The sequence below is a fragment of the Podarcis liolepis genome (assembly GCF_965112155.1).
Source record: "Podarcis liolepis genome assembly, chromosome: 16".
Lineage (NCBI taxonomy): Eukaryota > Metazoa > Chordata > Lepidosauria > Squamata > Lacertidae > Podarcis > Podarcis liolepis.
Genome location: NC_139567.1, coordinates 22,488,576 through 22,511,846, shown reverse-complemented (window position 1 = coordinate 22,511,846; position 23,271 = coordinate 22,488,576). Strand labels below are relative to the sequence as shown.

The window sequence follows — 23,271 nt, the reverse complement described above, 5'->3', positions numbered from 1 at the left end:
AAATAATTCCTGGAGCTGTAGTCTGTTAAGGGTGCTGAGAACTGCTAGGAGACCCATATTCCCCTCATGGAGTTACAGTTCCCAGAATTTAACAATCGGTCCCTAATCCCTGGGAATTGTTGCTGCAGCCTCACTGCCTCCTGTGGGAGTGAGTTCCACAGTTTCACTCTGCACTGCATTGAGACATGTTTTATCTGTCTTGAATTTTCCAGCATTCATCATCACTGGATATCCTGATATACGAGCTTGAAATAAATGTCTTTTTAAAAAACCACTACTGTTGCATTCCCAAGCCCCAAATTCAAGTGTAGCAACTTGAGACTAGCTGGTAACAGCACATTTAAATCCCAGGCTGTTAGAAAATACCTTGACACCTGAATCTCAGGGCCAAACACAAGAGACTTGGCAACCTTCCACTGTCCCCTTAAACACAACCACCTCCAGATTTCAAACATCTTGAAATCAGCCTTCCCCGATTTGGGACACTCCACTTGTTTCAGATTCCAACTCCATCAACCCCAACCAGCATGGCCAATTGTCAAGGATGATGGGAACTGTAGTCCAAAGTTTCCAGAAGGCATCAGGCTGTGGAAGGTTGATCTAGTGCAAAGCCTGCTGCAGGCTGGTGTTAACAGCCCTGTTATAAAGTCTTGCTAATATACCAATTTAAGTTTTCAGTGCCCTTATGGAGGCAGAATCCTGCAGTCAAGTTCCAGCAGACAATGCAACAAATATTGTGGTGGGACTCAGCCCTACAGTTGTGATCAGCAGTAAGCTTCAAGAACCTGGTCCAAAGACTATGAGAAATAGACTGGGAGTTCAGGCTACAACACAGGGTTCGTTACTGAAGCACCTTCTCAGAGAAAATATCTATAATTGAAAAGAATGGCTATCCAGAGTAACAGGCGGAAATATACTTAAAGGAAGCTGTCTGAAGATGAATAGATGATATGTATATTTAAAAGGGAGGATATTAAACTAGTAAGAACTGGAGAAAGCAAATGACAGGTGACAAAGAGGTCTGGGAGGCTGAACCACCTGCATGGACAAGATAGTGAAGAGTAGAACTTTTGGAGAGCTAAGTCAGGCAAACTTGGCCCTCCAGATGTTTTGGGACTACACCTCTCACCATTCCTAGCTAACAGGACCAGTGGTCAGAGATGGGAATTGTAGTCCCAAAACATCTGGAGGGCCACGTCTGGCCATGCCTGAGATAAGTGAACATTGATGCTCATGACAACCCAAGAAAACCCTATGCAGCTATGCTCATTTCTTTTCAAACCCTTTCCCTCTTAACCCCAACATTTGAGAAACTCACGAGAATTAGGTTGCTGGTGGAGAGAATGTGGACATCATTGTCCTTATTGCGAAGGTCTCAGGTTTATCTGTTCGCCCGTGAAGAAGGGAGAAAACGTTTGGAGTTTATGCATCTCTCCAGGGTCAGTCACACTGTGATGCCACTTTAAAGAGCCACTGCTTCCTCCAAAGAATACTGAGATATGTAGTTTGTTAAGGATCAAGGAGGACCTTATTCTTCCCACAGAGCTACAATTTACAGAGTGGTTTAACAATTAATCCCTCTCCCCAGGGAACGCTGATAATTGTAGCTCTGGGAAAGGAATAGGGGTCTCCTAACAACTCTCAGCATCCTTAATAAACTACAGCTCCCAGGATTCTTTGTGGGAAATCCATGACTGTTTGCATGGTGTGAATGTGGCTTATGTCTTTCCAACCATGGGCGTAGCCACAATTTTTGTTGGGGGGCAGGCCTTTTGTTAAGGAGGGGCAGAACCTCAGTTTGTCATGTGTTTCTATTTATTTATTACTGAATGAAGGGAGGCAGCTGCCCCCCTCCTTGGTTACACCCATGTTTCCAACTCTGCTATGCTTGGGTCTCATGTGGACAATATTTCTCACTTGAACACCATACAACCAGGAAGGAGAAAAGAAGGAGGAATAAGAAGGAAGGGCTTTCTGGTTGCCAAGCAGTGCCATTTTCAGCAGCATTTTCAGGTTATAAAGATGTCAACTGTGTTTTGTAGTTGCTGGGAAACTCCAAAGTGCCTCCTCCTACTCTCAAGAAGCACCAAGTATGTTGTTGGCTGCTGTTCCTCCCCCTCCCAAATCCTGGGGTGGGGGGTGGGGAGAGGAATAGCCATGAGAGAGAGAGAGCGCTAAGTAGAGCTGAGCAACAGACAGAGAAATGTGGTTAGCAGATTCTCTTTTGCCTTGCATGAAATTGTGATCCTCCTACCCATCATTGCACATGGGGTGGGAGTGCGCTATCAGAGTTTCAGTAGTTTCTGAGTATGTGCAAACTGACTCCGCCCATCAGCGCTGCATTTCTGCAGATGGAGACTAGGCATGAAGATTGGCATTGCAGAGCAAAGATCACCACACAAAAATTAAAATCTTCCTATTCCAACAGGCCACTAGAGTGGTAGACCATATGAGAAAAATTAAAGTACAATATATATGACGTTGATAATTAAAAGGCAATGGTGACTGGTGAAGGCACAGGGTAGGGTGATGATGGAAAAATGTTTCCTTCCTCATCCTTAGCTGATGTTGCTGCCACCATACAGTAGGTTCTCCAGTTGCTCCTCTTTAAAGATCCCATGGCAGCCACAGGAGAAATAAACCCCTTTTCAGGAGGGCAGTACATTGAATGCAGGTGAAGTAAAATATTTTCCCCCTCTGAACATGGATTCTCCACAAGCGGGGCAGTTGGACGGCAGGGATAGTTGATGAAGGTTGTGAGGTGTGTGGGCAATGATTCAAATGCTGCCAAAGGCCACCAAAAAATGTCCCGGGGGCCACATGTAGTCCTCGGGCTGTGTGTTGGACCACCCTGTAAAGTGAAGTGTCAGTTCTCCTATTGCATAAGAAGAAGCCTGCTGGATGAAGCCATCTAGCTCAGCATCCTGTCAAAGGTGGACCTTGGTAACATGTTGCCCATCAGCTCTCATTGCGCCAGCTTAAGCCAGGCTTTGGGAAAGGGGCACAAGACTCTGGCAGTCCTAGAATCCTCCCTTCTCCTTCCCAAAGCCCAGTAAGCACTAGCCCTGCTTTGGGAAGGAGGAAGGAGGACTCTAGGACCCTGTAAGAGCCCTCACGCCTCCTTCCCAAAGCTGAGCAAGTTTTTGCTGGACTTTAAGAAGGTGCCCTCCTTGGCGGCACACCTGGTGTGACCACACTGCTTGCACTGCCCCAAATCCTCCCCTGATACTGTTCTCACTCTGGCCAACCAGATGCCCATGGGAAACTTGCAAGTAGGACCCAAGCACAACACCACCATCCCCTCCTGCCTCTGACTGTGGGGACACAGCATAACCATCAAGCTAGCAGCCCTTGCAGGGCAAATCTGATTGTGTACCCTGCATCAGTGCGCCAATGGACTGCAAAGCCATCGCTCAGCTGTGTCCCAACACACCGCCAAAGTTTCCTATCTGTTTTCACATGCTGTGTTTCTCTCTCTGCTGAACTGTCTAATTAGTAGGATTTAAAGCCAGGATGAGTCACTGATCTTGATGGAAGCCAGTCAGCCTCGCATCTCTCCAGCCTGACATTCCCCAAATCCACACTGGTGCAGGGAAGAAAACTAATTTCCATCAAGTACATAGAGGAGAAGCGGTGGGAGGCAGGGAAGGGCTTGACAAGGAAAGTTCAGCTCTGACCCTTCATTTTAAATGCAGTTAGCTCACTTACCTCTCCAAAGAGCTGACCTTCAGAAAACTCCCCAGTGCAGGAGGGATTGACTTCGTGGCCTTTTTATGCCTGATGACTTTCTCTATTAGTTTCAGATCCTTGCTTTTAAGCATATATATTTAAAATATACACATGGTCTCACTTTCCAACAGTCATCCACACTATGACCCATACACGCACTTGATTTAGCTGCTCCTTTTGCTCGCCGTCCTATAATGCGAGCCATGCTGCTTTTTTATCACCCTTCCCACCCCCCATCAGGATGTGATTGCAAAAACTCAGAGGGTTCATTAGTGGCTTGATAATCCCTCTAGATTTATTAGTTTAAATGGTCCCTTTCCCATCTCGCTTCCTCATTTAAATATTACTAATTTCCTTAAATTTCTCTTCCATCTGCCTAGGTTTTTAGCCAGCTTCTCTTTCCTTCTTAATTAACTCTGTCAGACACTCTGTCAGGGGTAGGGCGAAATTCCCCCCCCCCCCGCCAATAAATTAATCAATAAATGAGAGTAAATACCTCAGCAGTCTGCAGGTGGGGCTGTCTGGAAGAACCCTCAAAAGGACACCGGAAATTTAATCAGGTTAGAAAGTTTTGGCCAACTAATCTGGGAGCAGACATCAGGAAGGGAGCTCTGCACCCATATGGTATTACCTTGCCTCATGCCAGGAACTCCTGTTGGCACTGTAGAAGCATCATACACATGCCCTCTCCTGCAACAGAATTAGCTTGCTTTGAGCCACAAACAGGTGCTTGCTTTGCAGAAAGCACTGCACACATAACTACTCCTTGCACTACCAGAATTGGTTTGCCTCAAGCCAGGAATGACTGAATGATCCATATAAGCATTGTGCATGCATATGATGCTTCTCTTGCCCAGTGATTTGGAAGGACACATTGCCTAGCCAGCAAGAGCTTCCCCAGACCCAGTCTGCTACTAATCAGGTGCCTCTTCCTGAGCATAGCAATAAAGAATGAACTTAAAATGACAGTGTTTCTGAAACCTCCCCATTCAACCCCATACTTGTCTCTGCTAACGTTTTTTGTTATCAAGGGAAGCAAGATCTCAAATCCTTTGTATTTAGATACATGCCATGCAAGGAACATTTGGGGCAGAAGCGTGACATCAAAACTAGGACTTCACTGTTACCCAACCAGAAACCTAGTCTCACCTGGACACATTTATTGCCAGAAGAAACCAATGTCTATGAGAATTCATGGGCGTGCAATGAAGCTGGAGGATGGAAGATTCAGGACAGATTAAAAAAAGAGGACTTTTTCATGCAGTGCAGAGTTGAACTAAGGAACTCGCTCCCACAGGAGACAGTGATGGTCACCAACTTTAAATGGCTTTAAAATAAAAGAGAACCAGACAAATTCACAGAGGAGAAGATTATCAATGGCTACCAGCCGTGATGGCTGTGCCCTACCTCCAGAGTTGGAGACAGCAATGCTTCTGAATGTGTGCTGGGCCCAGGGGTAACCCAAGTAACACGGTCCAGGTCCAGTCCTGAACCAAGGGTTCTGCAAGGAGTCAGTCCGACAGGGCCAAGGCAGGACATGAGGCAGCAAGGTCAGGCACAGGATCTCAGTCAGGTTTTGGCAAACAGTAATGTTGCTCCTGCAACCTGGGGTGGGGTCCAACAGCCTTTTATCTCTGTCGGGGTAACGTCCGGTCCTGATCCCCTGGTGACTCACCTCCCTGTCTCGCCTGAAGGTGAGCACTCCTGAGAGTACTCAGGTCTTTCCTTCTCTCAGACCTGTCTCTGCAGCTCGGGAGATGTTGGTGGGTTACTAGACCCAGAAGCTGCCTCAGCCTCTCCTGACCCAACCGGTAGCGGAGCAGCTGTAAGTGATTGCCCGGCTGAAGGCAACGAGATAATCCCTGCATCTGGAGCCAGGGCAGGCTCAGGCCCCTGACTCGGCCCAGCTGGTGTTTGTTGCAGGGGAACCTGTGCAGACTGGGGCTCTTCAGAATTAGGCCCCAGACTTGGTTCAGACGCCGCCTGAGGTAAAGGATCCGGTGCGGACTGAGACTCCTCTGGTTCAGAGTCTGAGCCCGAGTCCCAGGCCATCACAGAATGCTAGTTGCTGGAAACCACAGGAAGGGAGAGTGCTCTTGTCTCATGTCTTGTCTGAGGGTTTCCCACAGGCATGCTGGACTAGATGGCCCACAGGCCTGATCTAGCAGGCTGTTTTTGTGTATGTGTGCATTTAGCCCTGTTGGGATTTGGGAGAGTCAATAGGACCACTTTCCCCTAATCTGCAGCCTCAAGCATCTCACCAGAAGGCACCAGGGCACCAGATTATAGTGTTGCAGGTCTGAATCCAGCTGGTCTTCCCATGCCCAGGAATGCCTAGATGACAAATGTCTCATCTAACCAATGGCTTGGCTGAACCCAATCAAGTCTAGGAGACAGGAAGTGGTTCTGAAAAGCAAGGTATGAATGCAGAGAGATGGACTCCACTGGGGTGCCCTGGGACCTGAGAGACGTGGAATCCTCTAAATTGTGAGTGGTTCTTAACCCACCCCTCCTCTCTCTTGTTGGCTTCCAGCATTCCTGCCCATCCCTCCCATTTCACTAAGTTTAGATCACTCTTCCTCACTGCTTTCTCCCATCTGCTTCTGCTGCTCTCCCACCCAAATACACAGCATGCTCACTACTCCTCTTGGCGCACACGCACAGCGACATAAATATTCACTGGAATTATAGAAACAGAGCACTCTCTGGGTTGAAGGCCCCTCCAGTTAATCACCTCATCCATCCCCTTGCCTCCGAGTCAATGGAGATTTCATTATCCCTAAACCAGTCTTTGTAAAAAGGGTGTCTGATTTCATCTGTGTGATCTCAGGAAATAGCCCTTCTCCTCTGAAACCTTCTGCCCTCACCTTCTTGGTGAGCCTAGATGGGAAAGGGAAACATGCACAATGTTGACCCAGGGCTTTTTCTCTCTGCCTGCTGCTGCTTTAGGCTCACCATTTCACATTTTAACACAAAGCTGTACTGGGAGGGGAGCTACTTGGCTCCTGATTAAGTCTTGCAGAGTTGTCAGCTCAATTGTCTCACCTCCCAAAAGCTTGACTGAAAAGAAAAATGCACCCAGAATTGTCTGTGGTTTCCACATTGGGAAGGAGACAGTGTGGTGTAGTGGTTAGGGACTAGGATCTGGGAGACCAAGGTTCCAATCCCCACTCAGCCATGAAGCTCACTGGGTGACTTTGGGCCAGTCACTCGCTCTCAGTCTGACCTACCTCACAGGGTTCCTGTGAGGATATTATGGGGAGGAGGAGGGGAACCAAGTATGCCACCTTGGAGCTCCTTGGAGGAAAGATGGAATATGAATGAAATAAACAAAAATAAACAAAGTCCCTGCAGGGACACACCCGATCCTCCTCTCTGATTTTAATACAACTGGTTGGTTCAACCCCACACTGGTAAGCGCAGATGAAGGTCAAAGTTTCTCCAAGCAGTCAAGGTGGTGGCTGCAATGGAGCCAATAGCTGGGGTGATGTGGGGCTGCAGTGGAGAATCCGCCCATATGCGGATTCTCTCTTTTAAATCAGAACCAGTGAAGGCGGTGAAGGTCCTGTGTCCTGGAGGCAGTGGGAGGATGGATGGCGGCTAGCAGATTGAGGTTGAATCCTGACAAGACAGAAGTACTGTTTTGGGGGGACAGGGGGCAGGCGGGTGGGTGGGATTCCCTGGTCATGAATAGGGTAACTGTGCCTCTGAAGGACCAGGTGCGCAGCCTGGGAGTCATTCTGGACTCACAGCTGTCCATGGAGGTGCAGGTCAATTCTGTGTCCAGGGCAGCTGTTTATCAGCTCCACCTGGTATTCAGGCTGAGACCCTACTTGCCTGCGGACTGTCTTGCCAGAGTGGTGCATGCTCTGGTTATCTCTGCAATGCGCTCTACGTGGGGCTACCTTTGAAGGTGACCCGGAAACTGCAATTAATCCAGAATGCGGCAGCTAGACTGGTGACTGGGAGTGGCTGCCGGGACCACATAACACCGGTCCTGAGAGATCTGCATTAGCTCCCAGTACGTTTCCGAGCACAAGTGTTGGTGCTGACCTTTAAAGCCCTAAATGGCGTTGGTCCTGTATACTTGAAGGAGTGTCTCCACCCCCATCATTCAGCCTGGACACTGAGGTCCAGCGCCGAGGGCCTTCTGGCGGTTCCCTCATTGTGAGAAGTGAGATTACAGGGCCTTCTCGGTAGTGGCGCCCACCCTGTGGAATGCCCTCTCTTCAGATGTGAAGGAAATAAGCAGCTATCTTATCTTTAAAAGATATCTGAAGGCACCCCTGTTTAGGGAAGTTTTTAATATTTAATGCTGTATTGTTTTTAATACTCGATTGGAAGCCCCCCAGAGTGGCTGGGGAAACTCAGCCAGATGGGCGGGGTATAAATAATAAATTATTATTATTATTATTATTATTATTATTATTATTATTATTATGAAATGTCACATGGCAATAGGTGGAATGCAATCAGCTTATCTTTTTCTGGCTCACCCTACTTGCGTGACAAGGCCCCGGGCCCTGTAGTTCCCTTATATAATAAACACACATGGGCACGGATAATTAAGTCCAATAGGCTAAAATAAGCCACAACTTTATTGGTTACAGATGTTTGCGGTTTGGCTTAGGCATTGGGTGGAACCAGACTATATCCTGACTCCTGCCCATCTGCAGGGAGTTGCATTAAGGGTAAACCACCAGTGGGGGTGCCCTATGACATACGTCAAATCAAGACACACACACCCCGGGTCCCCGATGGGTCATGGCATGGCCCAAGCCCACACCCAGGCTTTGGACAGAATACCCTTATCGAGGAGGGGCGGGCGGAGGCAACAACCTGCCCTCCCATCACAAAGGCTTACCCAATGCCTAACCACCACTTGAGCCAAATGACTCACCATCAACACCCTCACACCTGCAACCAATCTCTAATGCCCTCCATGATGTCAACCAGCCGAAATGTCATTTCCCCAATTGGAAAGGTGAACGCCATCATTGCGAAACAAGACCTCCTGGTCCAAAGTAATGGCGGGGTGCCGTATCATCCTACCAAATGAGCTCTCGCAGGTTGCAAGCAGGGATCTCACTACTTGGCTAGGGGTGGGGGAGGAATTTGATTCAATAATTCACACTTCCCCATACAATAATGCACGGTGATGTGTGGGGGAAGACCTGAATAAATCCACCACAAATGCCCTAATATTGCATCAATGACATTCACCACCTCCCCTCCCAAAAGCCCATCAGTCTGGGGGCCTCCTGAGTTATTGCCCTCCCCTATGTACAAGACTGGTCCCACACTTGATGGCAGGGACCCCACTCCGTGCGAGGCAACCCTCCATTTACTCAGGGGGAAAGACAAATGATCTGAGCCCACAGTTAACGAAAGCCACCCCTGATGGATAGGAATGCTTGTTTTATGGCTTTGAAGTACGACAGATAAAACTGCCAAGGAAGGGTTTTTTAAAAAATCATTTATACGGCATTATAGAGCTATTGAGAAACGATCACGAGAAATCCACACAACGGCGTGCAAATGAGAAAGATTTGCCAATGGCAGGAGAAATCTCTCACACAAAAGTTAATTTCAAGAGGAGAAGAAATTTTATTCAGCCTCTTCCCAAGCCCATCCTTGAATTATAGCATTAGAAAGCTGATATCCATTTTAAAGAACGCCAGAAAGGAAACTGTAGCTACTTCTCCTCATTAACCACCGCCTCCTCTCACAAGATAGATCGGCCCCTTCGTCAGAAAAAAAGAGCCCCCCAATTTCTAAGCACACTGAAGCTGTGCCAAAGGAAATTAAAGCTCAAAAAGCAATTTTTAATTGTTATGAGGGAAGGTTCGATGCTGAGGGCCGAATTTTCCGGTACGTTTGCAAGGACACCAGCTGAGGTCCTTTCATCATCACTTTGCAGTCATAGTCCTGGCATTAAAGTCCCAGTATGGGCTGGATCCTGTCAATACTTCCTGATAAAGCTGATCTATACATGAACAGCTACACCCACTTTACAACAAACAGCTGCAAGGGCCTAACAAGAACAAAACAAACCACCCCACCTGCACACTAGAACCAGAAAACATGGCAGGCTGTTAACAGTGTGGTGTAGTGGTTAGAGTGACACAACAGACTAGAGTATGGGAGACCAGGGTTCAAATAGCCACTCAGCCACAATGCTCACTGGGTGACTTGGGCCGGTCACTGCCTCTCAGCCTGATGTATTTCACAGGGTTGTTGTGAGATAGAAAGGAGGAGAGGGGAGAGCTATGTACATTACCTTGAGCTCCTTAGAGAAAAAGGAAGAATTTAAATAAATGGAATAAATAAATAAATAGAGAACACATTTACCATCAGTACACAGATCTTAAATGAAGCATTTAAGTTAATGTAAGACCCTAAAGAGGCATCTACACAAAATTGAGTCCTATATGTTCAAATGTAGCCAGGATAGTGAGATCCTCATATCAATGCAGTAAATATAAGATTACAAATAATAATAATTGGTAGTGGCGCCCGCCCTGTGGAACGCCCTCCCACCAGATTTCAAGGAAATAAACAACTATCTGACTTTTAGAAGACATCTGAAGGCAGCCCTGTTTAGGGAAGCTTTTAATATTTGATGAATTATTGTATTTTAATTTTTTGCTGGAAGCCACCCAGAGTGGCTGGGGAAACCCAGCCAGATGGGCAGGATATAAATAATAAATTATTACTATTATTATTATTATTATTATTATTATTATTATTAATCCGTACCACCTCTTAAAAATAAACATGTCATGAATTGACCTGTTTGACTTTCCCAGTCGTCTTGGTTGCAATGTTAAACAATTGCTTGTCCGTTTTCCTACACCAGCCAGCCAGGTGTCCCTGGGAAACTCACAAGTAGGCCGTTCCTTTTGCTTATCCCCTGTATCTGGTATTGAAAGATATACTGTCTCTGAACATGGATGCCCCATTTAGCTGCCAAATTTATTAGCCATCAGAAGACATCTTTCACAAATTTGCCCAAATGCTTTAAAAAAAAAACTAAAAATGGCCTTGCAGAGTCTCCATAATGCAATGTAAACAAGCTGGAAAAGCGGGGACACGTGGGTTTCTTTGGCTTGGCAGAAAAGGCTTATGAAAAACTTGGATAAGTGCATTGCTTAGGAGATGATGTTGCTCCTAGTCTACATATTTCACAACTTTTCAAGTCCTTTAATACTAATACTAATAAAATGCAAATACAGAGGCACCCTACATCTCCCCCAGATTTCTCTCTCTTCTTCCTCTCATTCATGGCATCTGCGGAAGCGCCAGACACATCGCAGCTTGAACAGGTCAGCTTTTGTCAATAAGACTCTTATGGCGGCGGGGGGGAGCGGGGGGGGGGCACAGAGCTGAAGAAATGTCTTACCAGATTAGTGAAGATATACGTGTAATAGGCTGACACCATTCCCAGTTCAGCTGCCTGCAAAGGAGAAGAGATGAGAGATTATGACAGCAGAAAGCAACCCGTTTTTTTGCTGCAGGGAGAGAGAATGTTTGCACATCACAGATGCATCCTGATCCGAAGCTTATGAACTCTATTTTGCAATGGGCGTGTCCCTTAGTTCAGAGACACCCATGTACAGCTGCAATTGTCATCTGCTAGCTCCCATTTTCTTGCTGTTGGCTCCATCCTATGTATGTTAACTCCTCAGTCACTCACTCGGTTGTTCAGTGAGATTTGCTCCTTTGGATGTGTGCCTAGGATCTTCGGAAGGTAGCTCAGTGGTACTGCTCATGCTTGGAATGGTAGAAGATTACAGATACAGCCCCCCAGGTTCTCCAAGGAAAAGGTAGCATTGTGAGCTGAGGACCCTCCACCCACATAGGATTATAATAAGACACACAGACACATTATTTTAGGTTAATGGGCAAAATTAGGCCACAGCTTTTATTGGTTACAGCATGTGAGTAGTATTGGCTTAGGCATTGGATGAAACAGCAATACCAGACTCCACCCCGCACAGCTGGGAGTCATATCAGGGTTAACAACCAATGGGAGGAGCTTGTTGATGCATATACAACTGGAAGTTCCCCTATGACCTCACCGGGGATCGTGCCATGGCCCTAGCCACCAGCAGGGCATCGGACAGGATCCACGACCGCCTGATTCCTTTAACGGAATACCCAAAAGAGGAGGGGTAGATGATGGCGCATACCCAATCCTCCAACACAGCACACATATTCCAATGCCTAACCGCCAATACCCAGAAAGTTGTGACAAATTGCTACGAGGTAGGCGAAAAAACCAAGAGGCTGGTGCCAATTTGCCAAATGGATAAAAAAGTCCTACCAGGCCCCTTGGACAACCAAGGCAACCAACCGAAGTCCATAGCAAGGTCAATACGCAAAAAGAAGCTGACCTAAGAGGGCGGGAGATCTGAAAAAAGCAGGAACAGACTGGGAGCAGAGCGCTGCTGCAGCTGTTTAAACGCATTTAGCCCTGCCCACCAGCCGGCCCTATTGGTCAGCTGGGAGGCTTGGCCGCAGCAGCAGAAGCAATCAGGAGCAGGGAGCCGAATACGCCTCCCTGCCCCCGCAGGAGGCTGCTCCCGCTCACAACCCCTCCCCTCTGGGAGGAGGAGAGGTCTTATAAGGTCCTTTGAAATTCTTCTTTGGAATTTTGGGTAGCTGCAGCCAGCCAGGTGAGAAGGAGTTGGCTACTGGATAGGAGTAAGGGCCAGGCAATCGACATTTGGAGGCGAGAGAGAAGCATGTCAATGCTGATTCAAGGTCCAGCCAATTAGGATTCTTCACTTTCAGCTTCTCCTGCAAATAGGAGAAGCACAGTTGCTCCTGTGCTTAATTGTGTTTTGAAGTATATGTATATGTCCCCAAAGGGTGACTGCATGTATAATAAGCTCATCTCCTTATACACCTTATTACAGGTGAATTTTTCAAATATAGCAAGCAGGAGTATCCCTTGTTTTGGTGGTGTGGGGCAGGGTGATGAGATAGAAAAGGGCAACCAAAATGAGCAACTCCCTGTGAGTAAAGGGTGCTGCCTATGGGACTTTTTAATTCTGAGAAAATGTGAGTAAGAGGTGACATGATGGAAGTGTTTAAAATTGTGCCTGGCATGCAGAGACTGGAGAGAGAACAGTTTTTCTTCCTCTCTCATAAGACTAGAACTCATGGGCAATAATAGGTGAGGCTGAATGCTGTAAGCAGTGCTTCCCCCCCAAAAAAGAATGTTTAAGGGTACTCTCATTTTGACTCAAGAAAATCACCGTTTTGTAGTTCAAATCAGGAAAAATAAATACAGTAAATGGTCAAAAGTACAAAGATTCAGAAAAAGTTTAGGGGTATGCATACCCCTGTGTACCCCGAGGGGAAAAAAGCACTGGCTGTAAGATTCAAGAAAGTATGTCTTCATGCAGCACATAGTTAAAACTATGGAACTCTCTCCCACTAGATGCAGTGATGGCCACCAACTTGGATGCCTTTAAAAGAGGATGGGTTTAAAACAGACCCCTCTATCCATCCAGGCAAGCTAGGGGCATTATCAGAATTCAAGGACATATTCCAGCTGGGCTAAAACACTCAAGGAGGGTGTGAAGCAGAGGGAGTGAGGGGTGTGGACTGGGGAGAATTCCAGTGGCCAGGTAGAAAGGCCCAGAGGGTCTGGGTTTCTCTGCTCCTGGACAAAATGGACCCATTTTGGTCTGATCTGAATCTTAGGCTTTTATTGGAAGCATGAAGAAACAGAAAGCGTGATTTGTTTGTGTTTCCTTCCCATTCCACCTCTTAGTAATATGCAAAGCTGCTGAAGTGAAATCGAAGAACAAATAAATTAGAGTTGCCACTCTGCCCAAATTTAGTGTGGGGGGGAGGGGGAAGGAGGCACTGCTCATTCACATATGCAAATGCATTTAAGTGTAGAACATTTAAAATCGTTGCCTGGGGTAGTGGGAGAACTAAAAAAAGCCATCCAGGTGACAAACAGCTCAAGAGAGACACAGACGCTCCTCAATTACAATCAGTCATTTGCTTCAGAGCAGGTTTCAGTGGCATCTCAGTCTTTGTAGCTGGCAACCCTCCCATTATCCCTGAGGGATGTGAGCGGCAGAAATATCTGAGGCTGGTATTTGAAAACTCCTATCCAGAAGTTCCTCCTAGTTTTAAAGTCATTTGCCCCCTTTCATTTGGGGATGGGAGGGTTGAAGGAACCTTCCTTGTGAAAGAAATAATAACTGATCAAATGCTAAACTGTAAGAAAGAACATAAGTGCTGGATTTATGTATAGGCTAAGTAGGCTGAAGCCTAGGGCCTCTAAATCTAGGGGGCCTCGCCAGCCCTCCCACTCCCCAGTGGGCAGTCTTCTTTCTCCCAAAATTGCAAACCTAAGACTTCATGCAAGGGCAGGGCAACTCAGGCCCAGCAACTATGAGACTCAGGGCTAGCCAGTGGGGCCCAATTTGAAGTAGTGGGGCGCAACTTGATTTTTTTTGGGGGGGTAGGGCCCCAGTTCACAGCCAAAGTCTGCAAAATCTTATAGATATAAATAAAATCCATCTAGACTGCCCTGGTGCTGGGGGCCCCTTAGGAGCGGCATGCAGAGCCCAGTTTGGCCCAATTGCTCCAATTGCGTTAAGGTCAGCCCTGATGAGACTGTGCAGGTCCCTGGTGTCACCATTCAGAGTACAGACTCAAGGACTTGTTATGGAAATAAGGCGGGGCACTTATTGGAAATCAGTTTTGTCACCTCTTCCCCCCCAAACCCTGAGGCAGTGAGCCCAGCCTCCTTTTATTCAGTCGCATAAGTACTACACTACAGCATGGCCATAAACCAGTACGTTCAACCGCTGAAATATACATTCAATATGTAGCAATGGAGATTTATGTTACTGCTTTATGAATAAAAATGGTGTTTTATGAATGGACTCTGTATTTTGTGAATTACCTAAGAGCCACCAACAGGGAGCTCTAGAATCTGACAGCTAACCAATTGGGTACTACCAAACAGCACCCCCTATTGCTGAAAGCAGGTAACCAGCAGGGGATGCTTCAGCTCAGCCTTTGCACTGTTGACTAAACACCCCCTGCTGTGCAGATAATGGGGAAAGATCATAAATCATATCCCTTCTGGCATCCTGGTGTAAACCCTGGTGCACCAGAAGCCCAGAATAGCAGCAAATAAAATCCGCTCATATGTCAGCAACTGATAAGACTTGTCAACCAGTTCTTCCAAAGCCTTCCTAAATTATAAAGCTCCACAATACAGGCCAAAAAGAGAGCAGGTCTGGGAAGAGCGAAGCATACAATGGGCACCACCAGTGAAAAGGCCCTGCTCCGTGTAGCTCCTGCCCTGTCATTTGATAGTGTGCCCACTTATTCCCCTTCTTGACATGGAATGCTCTTTGTTGGAGTCTCCAGGTCCAGTACAAAGACCACAAGAAGGGAGAGCAGGGACCTTGAAGTTCCCAACAGCTGTTAATCAAGCAAGCAAGTACACGGGTCACATTTGTCACAGTCACACCTATGTCCTGGCCAGGCCTGCACCCAATCTTGTTTTTGTACAATCTTGTTTGTCCTCAGTAACCAAAATTATATTATCAATATATACACAGGGGCGGAGGAAGGGGGTCGGAGGGGGCAGGCTGCCCTGGGTGCCACTCTGAGAGGGGTGACAAGATGGCCCCTGCCTCCCCCCAGCTGTAGAGTAGCTGAGGGCACGTGCAGTCCGCCTGTATGGTCGCCGTGCAAGCGTATTACTTTTATTCCCAGGCCGTCAGCTTAGGAGCCAACCAGGAACTGCACAACACTAGAAGGATTAGCAAACACTAGGAATGCTTTAGCTATTTGTCTTCCATTTCTGAACCCAAAGAATCCGGTAAGTACCTGCAGCTAACCCTAGGCTATTACAGGGAAGCTGCACACTTTCACTGGTGAGTTGTAACACTGATTGATGACTAGCATGTGTAAATGGTCCTGTGCAGATATAACACCAAAGACAACACTCGCATTTCACATCACCTATCTTTCAAACACACTGTTTTCCTTGGATTTTCTGCAACTGATGAATGTCTACATTGAGTTATTATGAGTCCTGTGTGGGAATGAACCATCCCCAGTCTATCAGGGCTTTCATATCACTCTTTGAAACTTCAAACATGATGTTCTTCAGTCAGACTGTCATACAGATAAAGAAACCTCTGCTTGATTAATGATACGTTAGTTGATTAATCAATCAATTAAAACTGCATAAATCTGCATTTGAATAAAAGTAATACTTGTAAAGAAAAAAATAATTCTTGTTTTTAGACAACGCACACACAGTGCTTGATGAACCTCATCAATAGGGCCCAATGGTCTTCTGCCATGGGGTGGAGATCTGCTTCCTCAGTTTTATTGAGTCTATTGAAACTTGACTGAATCGTTTTAAAGCTGTCCTTATAGTTTCATATTTTATTGCTCTGTTTCTTATTAATAACATTTTCATTATATTAGAATTTTATTGTATTAGAGCATTCTATGTAATAAATTTGCATATCCTGTCTGTCTGTCTGTCTGTCTGTCTGTCTCTTTCTCCAGCCATCTTGAACTTTTAGGAAAGGAACACAGCAAATGTTTAAATAAATACATGTAAAGACTGCAATCCTAAATACACTTGTCCATGACCCATTGAACACAGGAGGACTTCTCATGTAAATATTGTGCCTGCCTTAAAATGGTGTCTGGATGCAGTCCTTGGCTGAATGAGTTACAACTGACTCCTGAAAAGATGGAGATATTATGAATGGATTTTTTCCTAGGTCTGCAAACTGGGCTGTATATGTATAAATGTACAGTGGTACCCATTTGACTTCCAAAATGTTCAAAAACCAAGGCATGGCTTCTGATTGGCACAGGCGCCCCAGAAACAATAGCCGGCAACCACATCAGACATTTGGCCTCTGAAAAACATTCAAAAACCGGAACACTTACTTCCGGGTTTTCAGCGTTTGGGAGCTGATTTGTTTGTCAACTAAGCTGTTTGAGAACCAAGGTTCCACTGTATATGTATACAGTGGCGTAGCGTGGGTTGTCAGCACCCGGGGCAAGGCAAGTAATTTGCGCCCCCTAGCCCGTGGATTTGCACCCCCTAACCCTAACCCCCAGATGTTGCGGCCGGTGCGGCCGGCCCCCCCTGCACCCCCCACGCTACGCCACTGTATGTATATGTGTTCTAGGTGGGGATGAAGGAGCAGGTCCATAGTCTTTTATTCACACAAGAACCCTCTGAGGTAGATTACAATGAGATATAGCAACTGGTCCAACAGAACCTAATGAAATGTATGGCTTAGCAGGAGTTGAACCTAGATCTCCCAGGCCTGACATTCTCCCAAGCCTGACAGAGCTACCTTGAGCGGCAGAGAAAAAAACAAAAAAGTTCTTTCCTAGCATCTCGTTCTGCTCTTCTGCTCCAAACACTGCCTTCTCTCATATTCACTGTGCAAATCTGAACCTGCTTTTTAGCTAGGGGCAGGCAGGCACATCAGTTCTCTGTGCAACCAGCTTTGAAGTCAGAAGCTTTCCATTCCAAGGGCAGCTAATCAAAGAAAGCCGCAAATTATTTTTCCTGGCCTTCTTCACACAAACATACACATACTGGCAGGTGGGAAGCCAGGATGGGGCTGTCAGCAGAGAAGCAACCGTGCAACTCTGGACCATATGGGGGGGAGGGGAGGATGTGAACTGAGAGTCAGTGGCAGATTCATCGTTCAAGGTTGGTACGGCTGGAAAGTCAGAGCTCCGTAAATCAAAGATAGTATTTCAACTGCGCTAGCAAAGAAGCACGGGGAGGCGACCAGGTGGGAACACGGAATGACATCCTGTTGGGAATGGAGATGCATTGCCAAACCGAGATAAAAGGCAGGCAGTTTGATTGGCAGAGCTCATTCTTCATGAAAATATGGGACAAGTTAGACTGATGGGAGAGAGAAGGGGGGAAATGGAGCAGTCCATGGCATGGAAATAAGAAAGCTATGCATGGCCCACTTCCAATATCTCTACACTTCCATTCAGGACCAGAACATCTGAATAGGAAGCATATACAGTGGTACCTCGGGTTAAGTACTTAATTCGTTCCGGAGGTCTGTACTTAACCTGAAACTGTTCTTAACCTGAAGCACCACTTTAGCTAAAGGGGCCTCCTGCTGCCGCCGTGCCGCCGTAGCACGATTGCTGTTCTCATCCTGAAGCAAAGTTCTTAACCTGAAGCACTAGTTCTGGGTTAGCGGAGTCTGTAACCTGAAGCGTATGTAACCCGAGGTACCACTGTACATAAGAACACAAGAAAAGCTTGCTTCATCAGGACAATAGCCCTTCTAGTCCAGCATCCTATTTTCACAGTGGCCAACCAGATGCCTGCATGAAACCCCCAAGGAGGACTCAAGCACCAGAGCCCTCTCCCCTCCTGTGGTCTTCAGCAACTGGAATTCAGAAACATCGCTGCCTCCGACCATGGAGGGACAGCCTAGCCATTGTGGCTACTAGCCACTGCTAGCCTTAACCTCCATGAATTTGTCTAATTCTCTTTTAAAGCCATTCAAGTTGGTGGCAATCACGGCCTCCTGCGGGAGCGAGTTCCACAGATCAACTATGTGCTGTGTGCTGTGTGCAGAAGTGGTACTTTCTTTTATCTGTTCGTTGGACGCCCTTGAATTCTACTAATTTTCAGAGAGGGGGAAAAACTTTTCTCTATCCACTTCCTCCAAGCCATGAATAATTTTATGAACTTCTATCATGTCGCCTCTTACTCTTCTCTAAACTAAAAAGCCCCAAGCATGGAAACCTTCCCTCAGAGGAGAGTTGCATAAAAATATATACTTGAATTCCAACGTGCGTAAGTCAGATACATGCAGTCAATTACCAGATTTCTTTAAAAGGAAATGGACCGTGTGGTTTTGATCTGCACACTTTGGACTGTACACACACGGGAATTATTTGGAAATGTCAACCCTGTGTGCAAATGCAGAGCCATTGGGTCTAAGGGCAGGTGTACTGCTTGGTCACTGAAGGGAAGTACAATCTCACTTCCCACAATGCAATGGGCCAGACTGAGAGAGAAGCACCATCTGATCTGGCCCAACATTTGTCAGGGAGAGGAAGCGTGCATACTTTGGCTTCAGGAAGCCTCGGGTTCAATCCCTGATATCTCCAGTTAAAAGGGTGAGGAAGGAGGTGATGAGAGAAAGGCTTTGCCTTATATTATTATTATTAGCAGCCACTCTGGGCGGCTTCCAACAAAACACTAAAATACAATAACCTATTAAACATTAAAAGCTTCCCTAAACAGGGCTGCCTTTAGATGTCTTCTAAAAGTTTGGTAGTTATTTTTCTCTTTGACATCTGGTGGGAGGGTGTTCCACAGGGCAGGTGCCACTACCGAGAAGGCCCTCTGCCTGGTTCCCTGTAACTTGGCTTCTCACAGCGAGGGAACCGCCAAAAGGCCCGCGGCGCTGGACCTCAGTGTCCAGGCTGAACGATGGGGGTGGAGACGCTCCTTCAGGTATACTAGACCGAGGCCATTTAGGGCTTTCAAGGTCAGCACCAACACTCTGAACTGTGCTCGGAAACGTACGGGGAGCCAGTGTAGGTCTTTCAAGACCGGTGTTATATGGTCTCGGCGGTCGCTCCCAGTCACCAGTCTAGCTGCTGCATTCTGGATTAGTTGAGACCCTGGAGAGCTGCTGCCAGTCAGAGCAGGCACCACTGGGCAGGTGGGCAAACAGTCTGACCTGATGGAAGGCAGAGCTTCCTACATTCCCAAAGCAATTCCCTTATCACAGTCTCAATACAGCAAAGCAATGACAAGTGGAAGCAGGCAGGCAAAGACGCCTGACAGACACTGGAGAGGATCCAAGCAGCTTCACCAGGAGACCTGTAGCTCAGGTTGAAAAGCATGAAAACCTTCTGGGCTTCCTAGGCTTTACATAGGAGGAAGCATTCAGTTCCTCCTAGTTGCTTGAGTGTCTCTTTAGCAGGGCTTCCCAGAAGTATCTGCCCAGTGGTTTGAAAGGAGCCACAGTGGGTAAGCACTTTGCTCAGTTTCCCATTGTTCCCAGTTTGAGATTGGAAGTGCCAGAGAGAGAGAACAGGCACGTGTGCACGGTGCCACACATGCCCTGTGGTGTGCCCTCAGGGAAACAAAATACCCCTGTCAAAAACAAGAGGTTGCTTATCTTCTGCTTTCAGGGCATGTCTACCAGCAGCAGCAGCAACCGAGTAAAACTTTTGCTACCATCTTCCTGCTTCTCTTTGCTACTGCTTTTGTCTGAAGGGAGAAGGGAGATTCGGGAGCATCCCCGGAGGAGGACCTTGGGCCCACCCAGTGCTGATTTGCAACAGCTGGCCTGATTCCAGACATTTGGGTGGGGTGGTTAAAAATGGAAAAATAGTCGTTTATTTGCTAATTGGTGGGCGGACATATTTTTGTTTATTTGCCATTTTAATGAAATTTGTTATTACTTATATGGTGGGTGTGTAGTTTTTTGTTTCTTCATAAATGTAATGTTAGATGATATATTGACGTATTGTATGATCCCCCTTTTCCCCTTTCCTTATGGTATTGTGTATGGGACGCGGGTGGCGCTGTGGGTTAAACCACAGAGCCTAGGACTTGCTGATCAGAAGGTCGGTGGTTCAAATCCCCACGATGGGGTGAGCTCCCGTTGCTCAGTCCCAGCTCCTGCCAACCTAGCAGTTCGAAAGCATGTCAAAGTGCAAGTAGATAAATAGGTACCGCTCCAGCGGGAAGGTAAACAGCGTTTCCGTGTGCTGATCTGGTTCACCAGAAATGGCTTAGTCATGCTGGCCACATGGCCTGGAAGCTGTACACCGGCTCCCTCAGCCAATAAAGCGAGTTGGTCACGACTGGACCTAATGGTCAGGGGTCCCTTTACCTTTATGATCCCCCCTTTTTCCCATTCCTTATGGTATTGTGTATGTGTGTGTACAAATATATACATTGCTGTAAGTCATTTGAAGACCTTCAGGTGACAAGTGACTAATGCGTTAGTTAGTTAGTTAGTTAGTTAGTTAGTTAGTTAGTTAGTTAGTTAACACCCCATCTAGCAGGGTTCATCTGGAGCTCTGGTTAAGTGCTGTGCCGGCTCAGTCTAGCAAATGCTTGCTTTCCACTCTGCAAACCCTGGACCTCACAAGTAGCTGTTTTGGGATCATCACCATCTGTCTTTGCCAAGTTCGCCCTCCCTCTGCAAGTGCCGCAAAAATTCTGAGCTTGCTGAGTTGTACTTTTATGCAGGAGATGAAACACAACCCCATATCTCTATCTGTTTATGTTTCTCCTAAGCCATCTCCCTTAAGAATCTCCTGCTTAAGTGAACCACATTAAACTGTACTGAGGATGTAACAGGGTTTCTCCCCCCTTTTCTTATTTTTAAGAAAAGCAACCCTTTCAATCTTTGACATCTTTATGTCGGTCACGGCAGGAGAATACCCCAGAGAAAGGAGGAGGGGAGTCAAAAGAGCCTCTAGTTCTGTAGCTGTGCAACATTACTATGGCAACAGGCTGAAGGGGTAGCCCTCAATACAGAGCGAATTCATTCAAATCCTTTATTGACTCCACAGAGAAAGAGGGAGGGAGAAAAGAGAAGCCACATCTTGGCTCTAATTTCCCACACAAAATGCAACAGGTTGAGGTTTTTAGCAAAATACGAAAGGTCAAAACCAAAGGGTGTCCTTTGATTCTAATTCACACATGTACACACCAGCTACTTGGCTGATGAGCAATTAAAATAATGCAGTGGTGCACTGATGAGACCCGTTAGCTTGCAGAAGATCTCTCTGATCTCCCTTCGAGAACTGGGCAGACTCCGTTAGCAACTTATTTTTGACCTTTGTCTGCGGACAGAAGACAAGCTGATCTGTACCTGCAATGACTAATAATGGGGACAACTTTGCATGAACACAAAATCTGCCACTTTTGATCTGAAAGCCCAGGCAGGCAGCGGGGAGTTTCTAAATACAGATACATTCACCAAGCTGCACTCTTCATCTCTGCTCCCTATGGGGAAAACAACCATTAATCGACATCAGAGATGCAGTCACACAGGCATGCAGCTTTTCTGGGAGAACTTTTCCCTCAGCAATAAGTAATGATTGCTTATGTTTTTGTACAATTTCTGTGCAACGACGGCTCCATGAACCGGAGGATAAGTGACAATTTCTTAACAATTAATGTGACAATGACTTAGTGCAGAGTGATTCCAGCAGCCTAGCCAGTTAACCGTGTGCAAAGTTATATTCAAGAGTCTTCACGAGTCTTCTAGACCAGAGATGAGGAACCTGTGGCCCTCCAGTGGACCACAGTTGTTATTATCCCTCACTATTGACCATTGTGGCTATGGCAGTTTGGAGGTAGAGTCCAAAATATTAGGAGGACCACAGGTTTCCCCAACCCTGCTCTAGTCTGATCCAGTACTAGATAATGCACAATGAAATTCACTACAAAATGGGAAGGAGAGAAAATTAAGGTTTGAATAAAATGAGACCAGTAATGCATTCCAATAAACTAAAATCAGTTATTCTCCAACCACATTGGCATTGTTCTTTGCACTGAAATGAATGGAATGGAATAACCTAATGACAATGTACTTGCAGTGGTACCTCGGGTTACATACGCTTCAGGTTACATACGCTTCAGGTTACAGACTCGGCTAACCCAGAAATAGTACCTCAGGTTAAGAACTTTGCTTCAGGATGAGAACAGAAATTGTGCTCCGGTGGCGCAGCAGCAGCAGGAGGCCCCATTAGCTAAAGTGGTGCTTCAGGTTAAGAACAGTTTCAGGTTAAGTACAGACCTCCGGAACGAATTAAGTACTTAACCTGAGTGTAATAGGTATGAGTTACTCGTGCGTAAGCTGGTGCCTTTCTCGGTTAATTTGCCTTGTTAAACCTTTCTGACTGCACAGCCCCTTCTCATCGTGGCTGTCTCAGTCACTGGCAGAATCCGTCAGTGGGAGTTTCTTGAACCTCTTCCAACATAAAAGTTGTTTGACACCCAGTCTCCTCCTCCTCTCACTGCGCAGGAGTCTTCTGCGCAGGGAAGGCGTGGGCAGTGGAGGACCTGGGCTATCCTCACTGATGTCCAGTGAAGAGTCCTGGAGCCCTCTCTCCAATTCCCCCGCCTGCCCCCCTTCATCCCTGGTGTTGCGCTGAATGGCTTCCCCCTCTACTGAGCTGTTTCTCCCCCTGCTGCTGGGTCCTTCGCCAGCATCATCTGGGATCCTCCCCTTCGCCTCTCCCTCCGATGTCAGTTCCCTGACACTGAGGTACCACTGTATATAATTTGTATAAGTAATTACACGTTACGAAATCTTGCCACAGCGGACAGTGAGATGAATAATATCATTTGGGGTAGAAGACAAATTGCAGCGGGGCAGAAACAGGGCCAAGACAGGGCAGATCACAAAGCAATGTCTTCTTGCACAGAAATTGGCACTGAGGCCTCAGTATAAATGACTCGGGCCTTAAATACCTGAAAGACTGCCTTCTTCCCTACAG

General features: G+C 46.7%; 1 protein-coding gene across 4 annotated transcripts in view; it reads right to left on the bottom strand.

Annotated features, from left to right (window-relative positions):
* GRIK4 (glutamate ionotropic receptor kainate type subunit 4) overlaps window positions 1–23,271 on the bottom strand; it is a 462,633-nt gene that overhangs the window by 108,589 nt on the left and 330,773 nt on the right. For all 4 annotated transcript variants that reach the window (XM_083480954.1, XM_083480952.1, XM_083480955.1 and 1 more), the window contains exon 7: window positions 11,132–11,185. In XM_083480954.1, coding sequence (XP_083337080.1) covers window positions 11,132–11,185 — 54 coding nt within the window. The remainder of the gene's footprint in view (window positions 1–11,131; window positions 11,186–23,271) is intronic.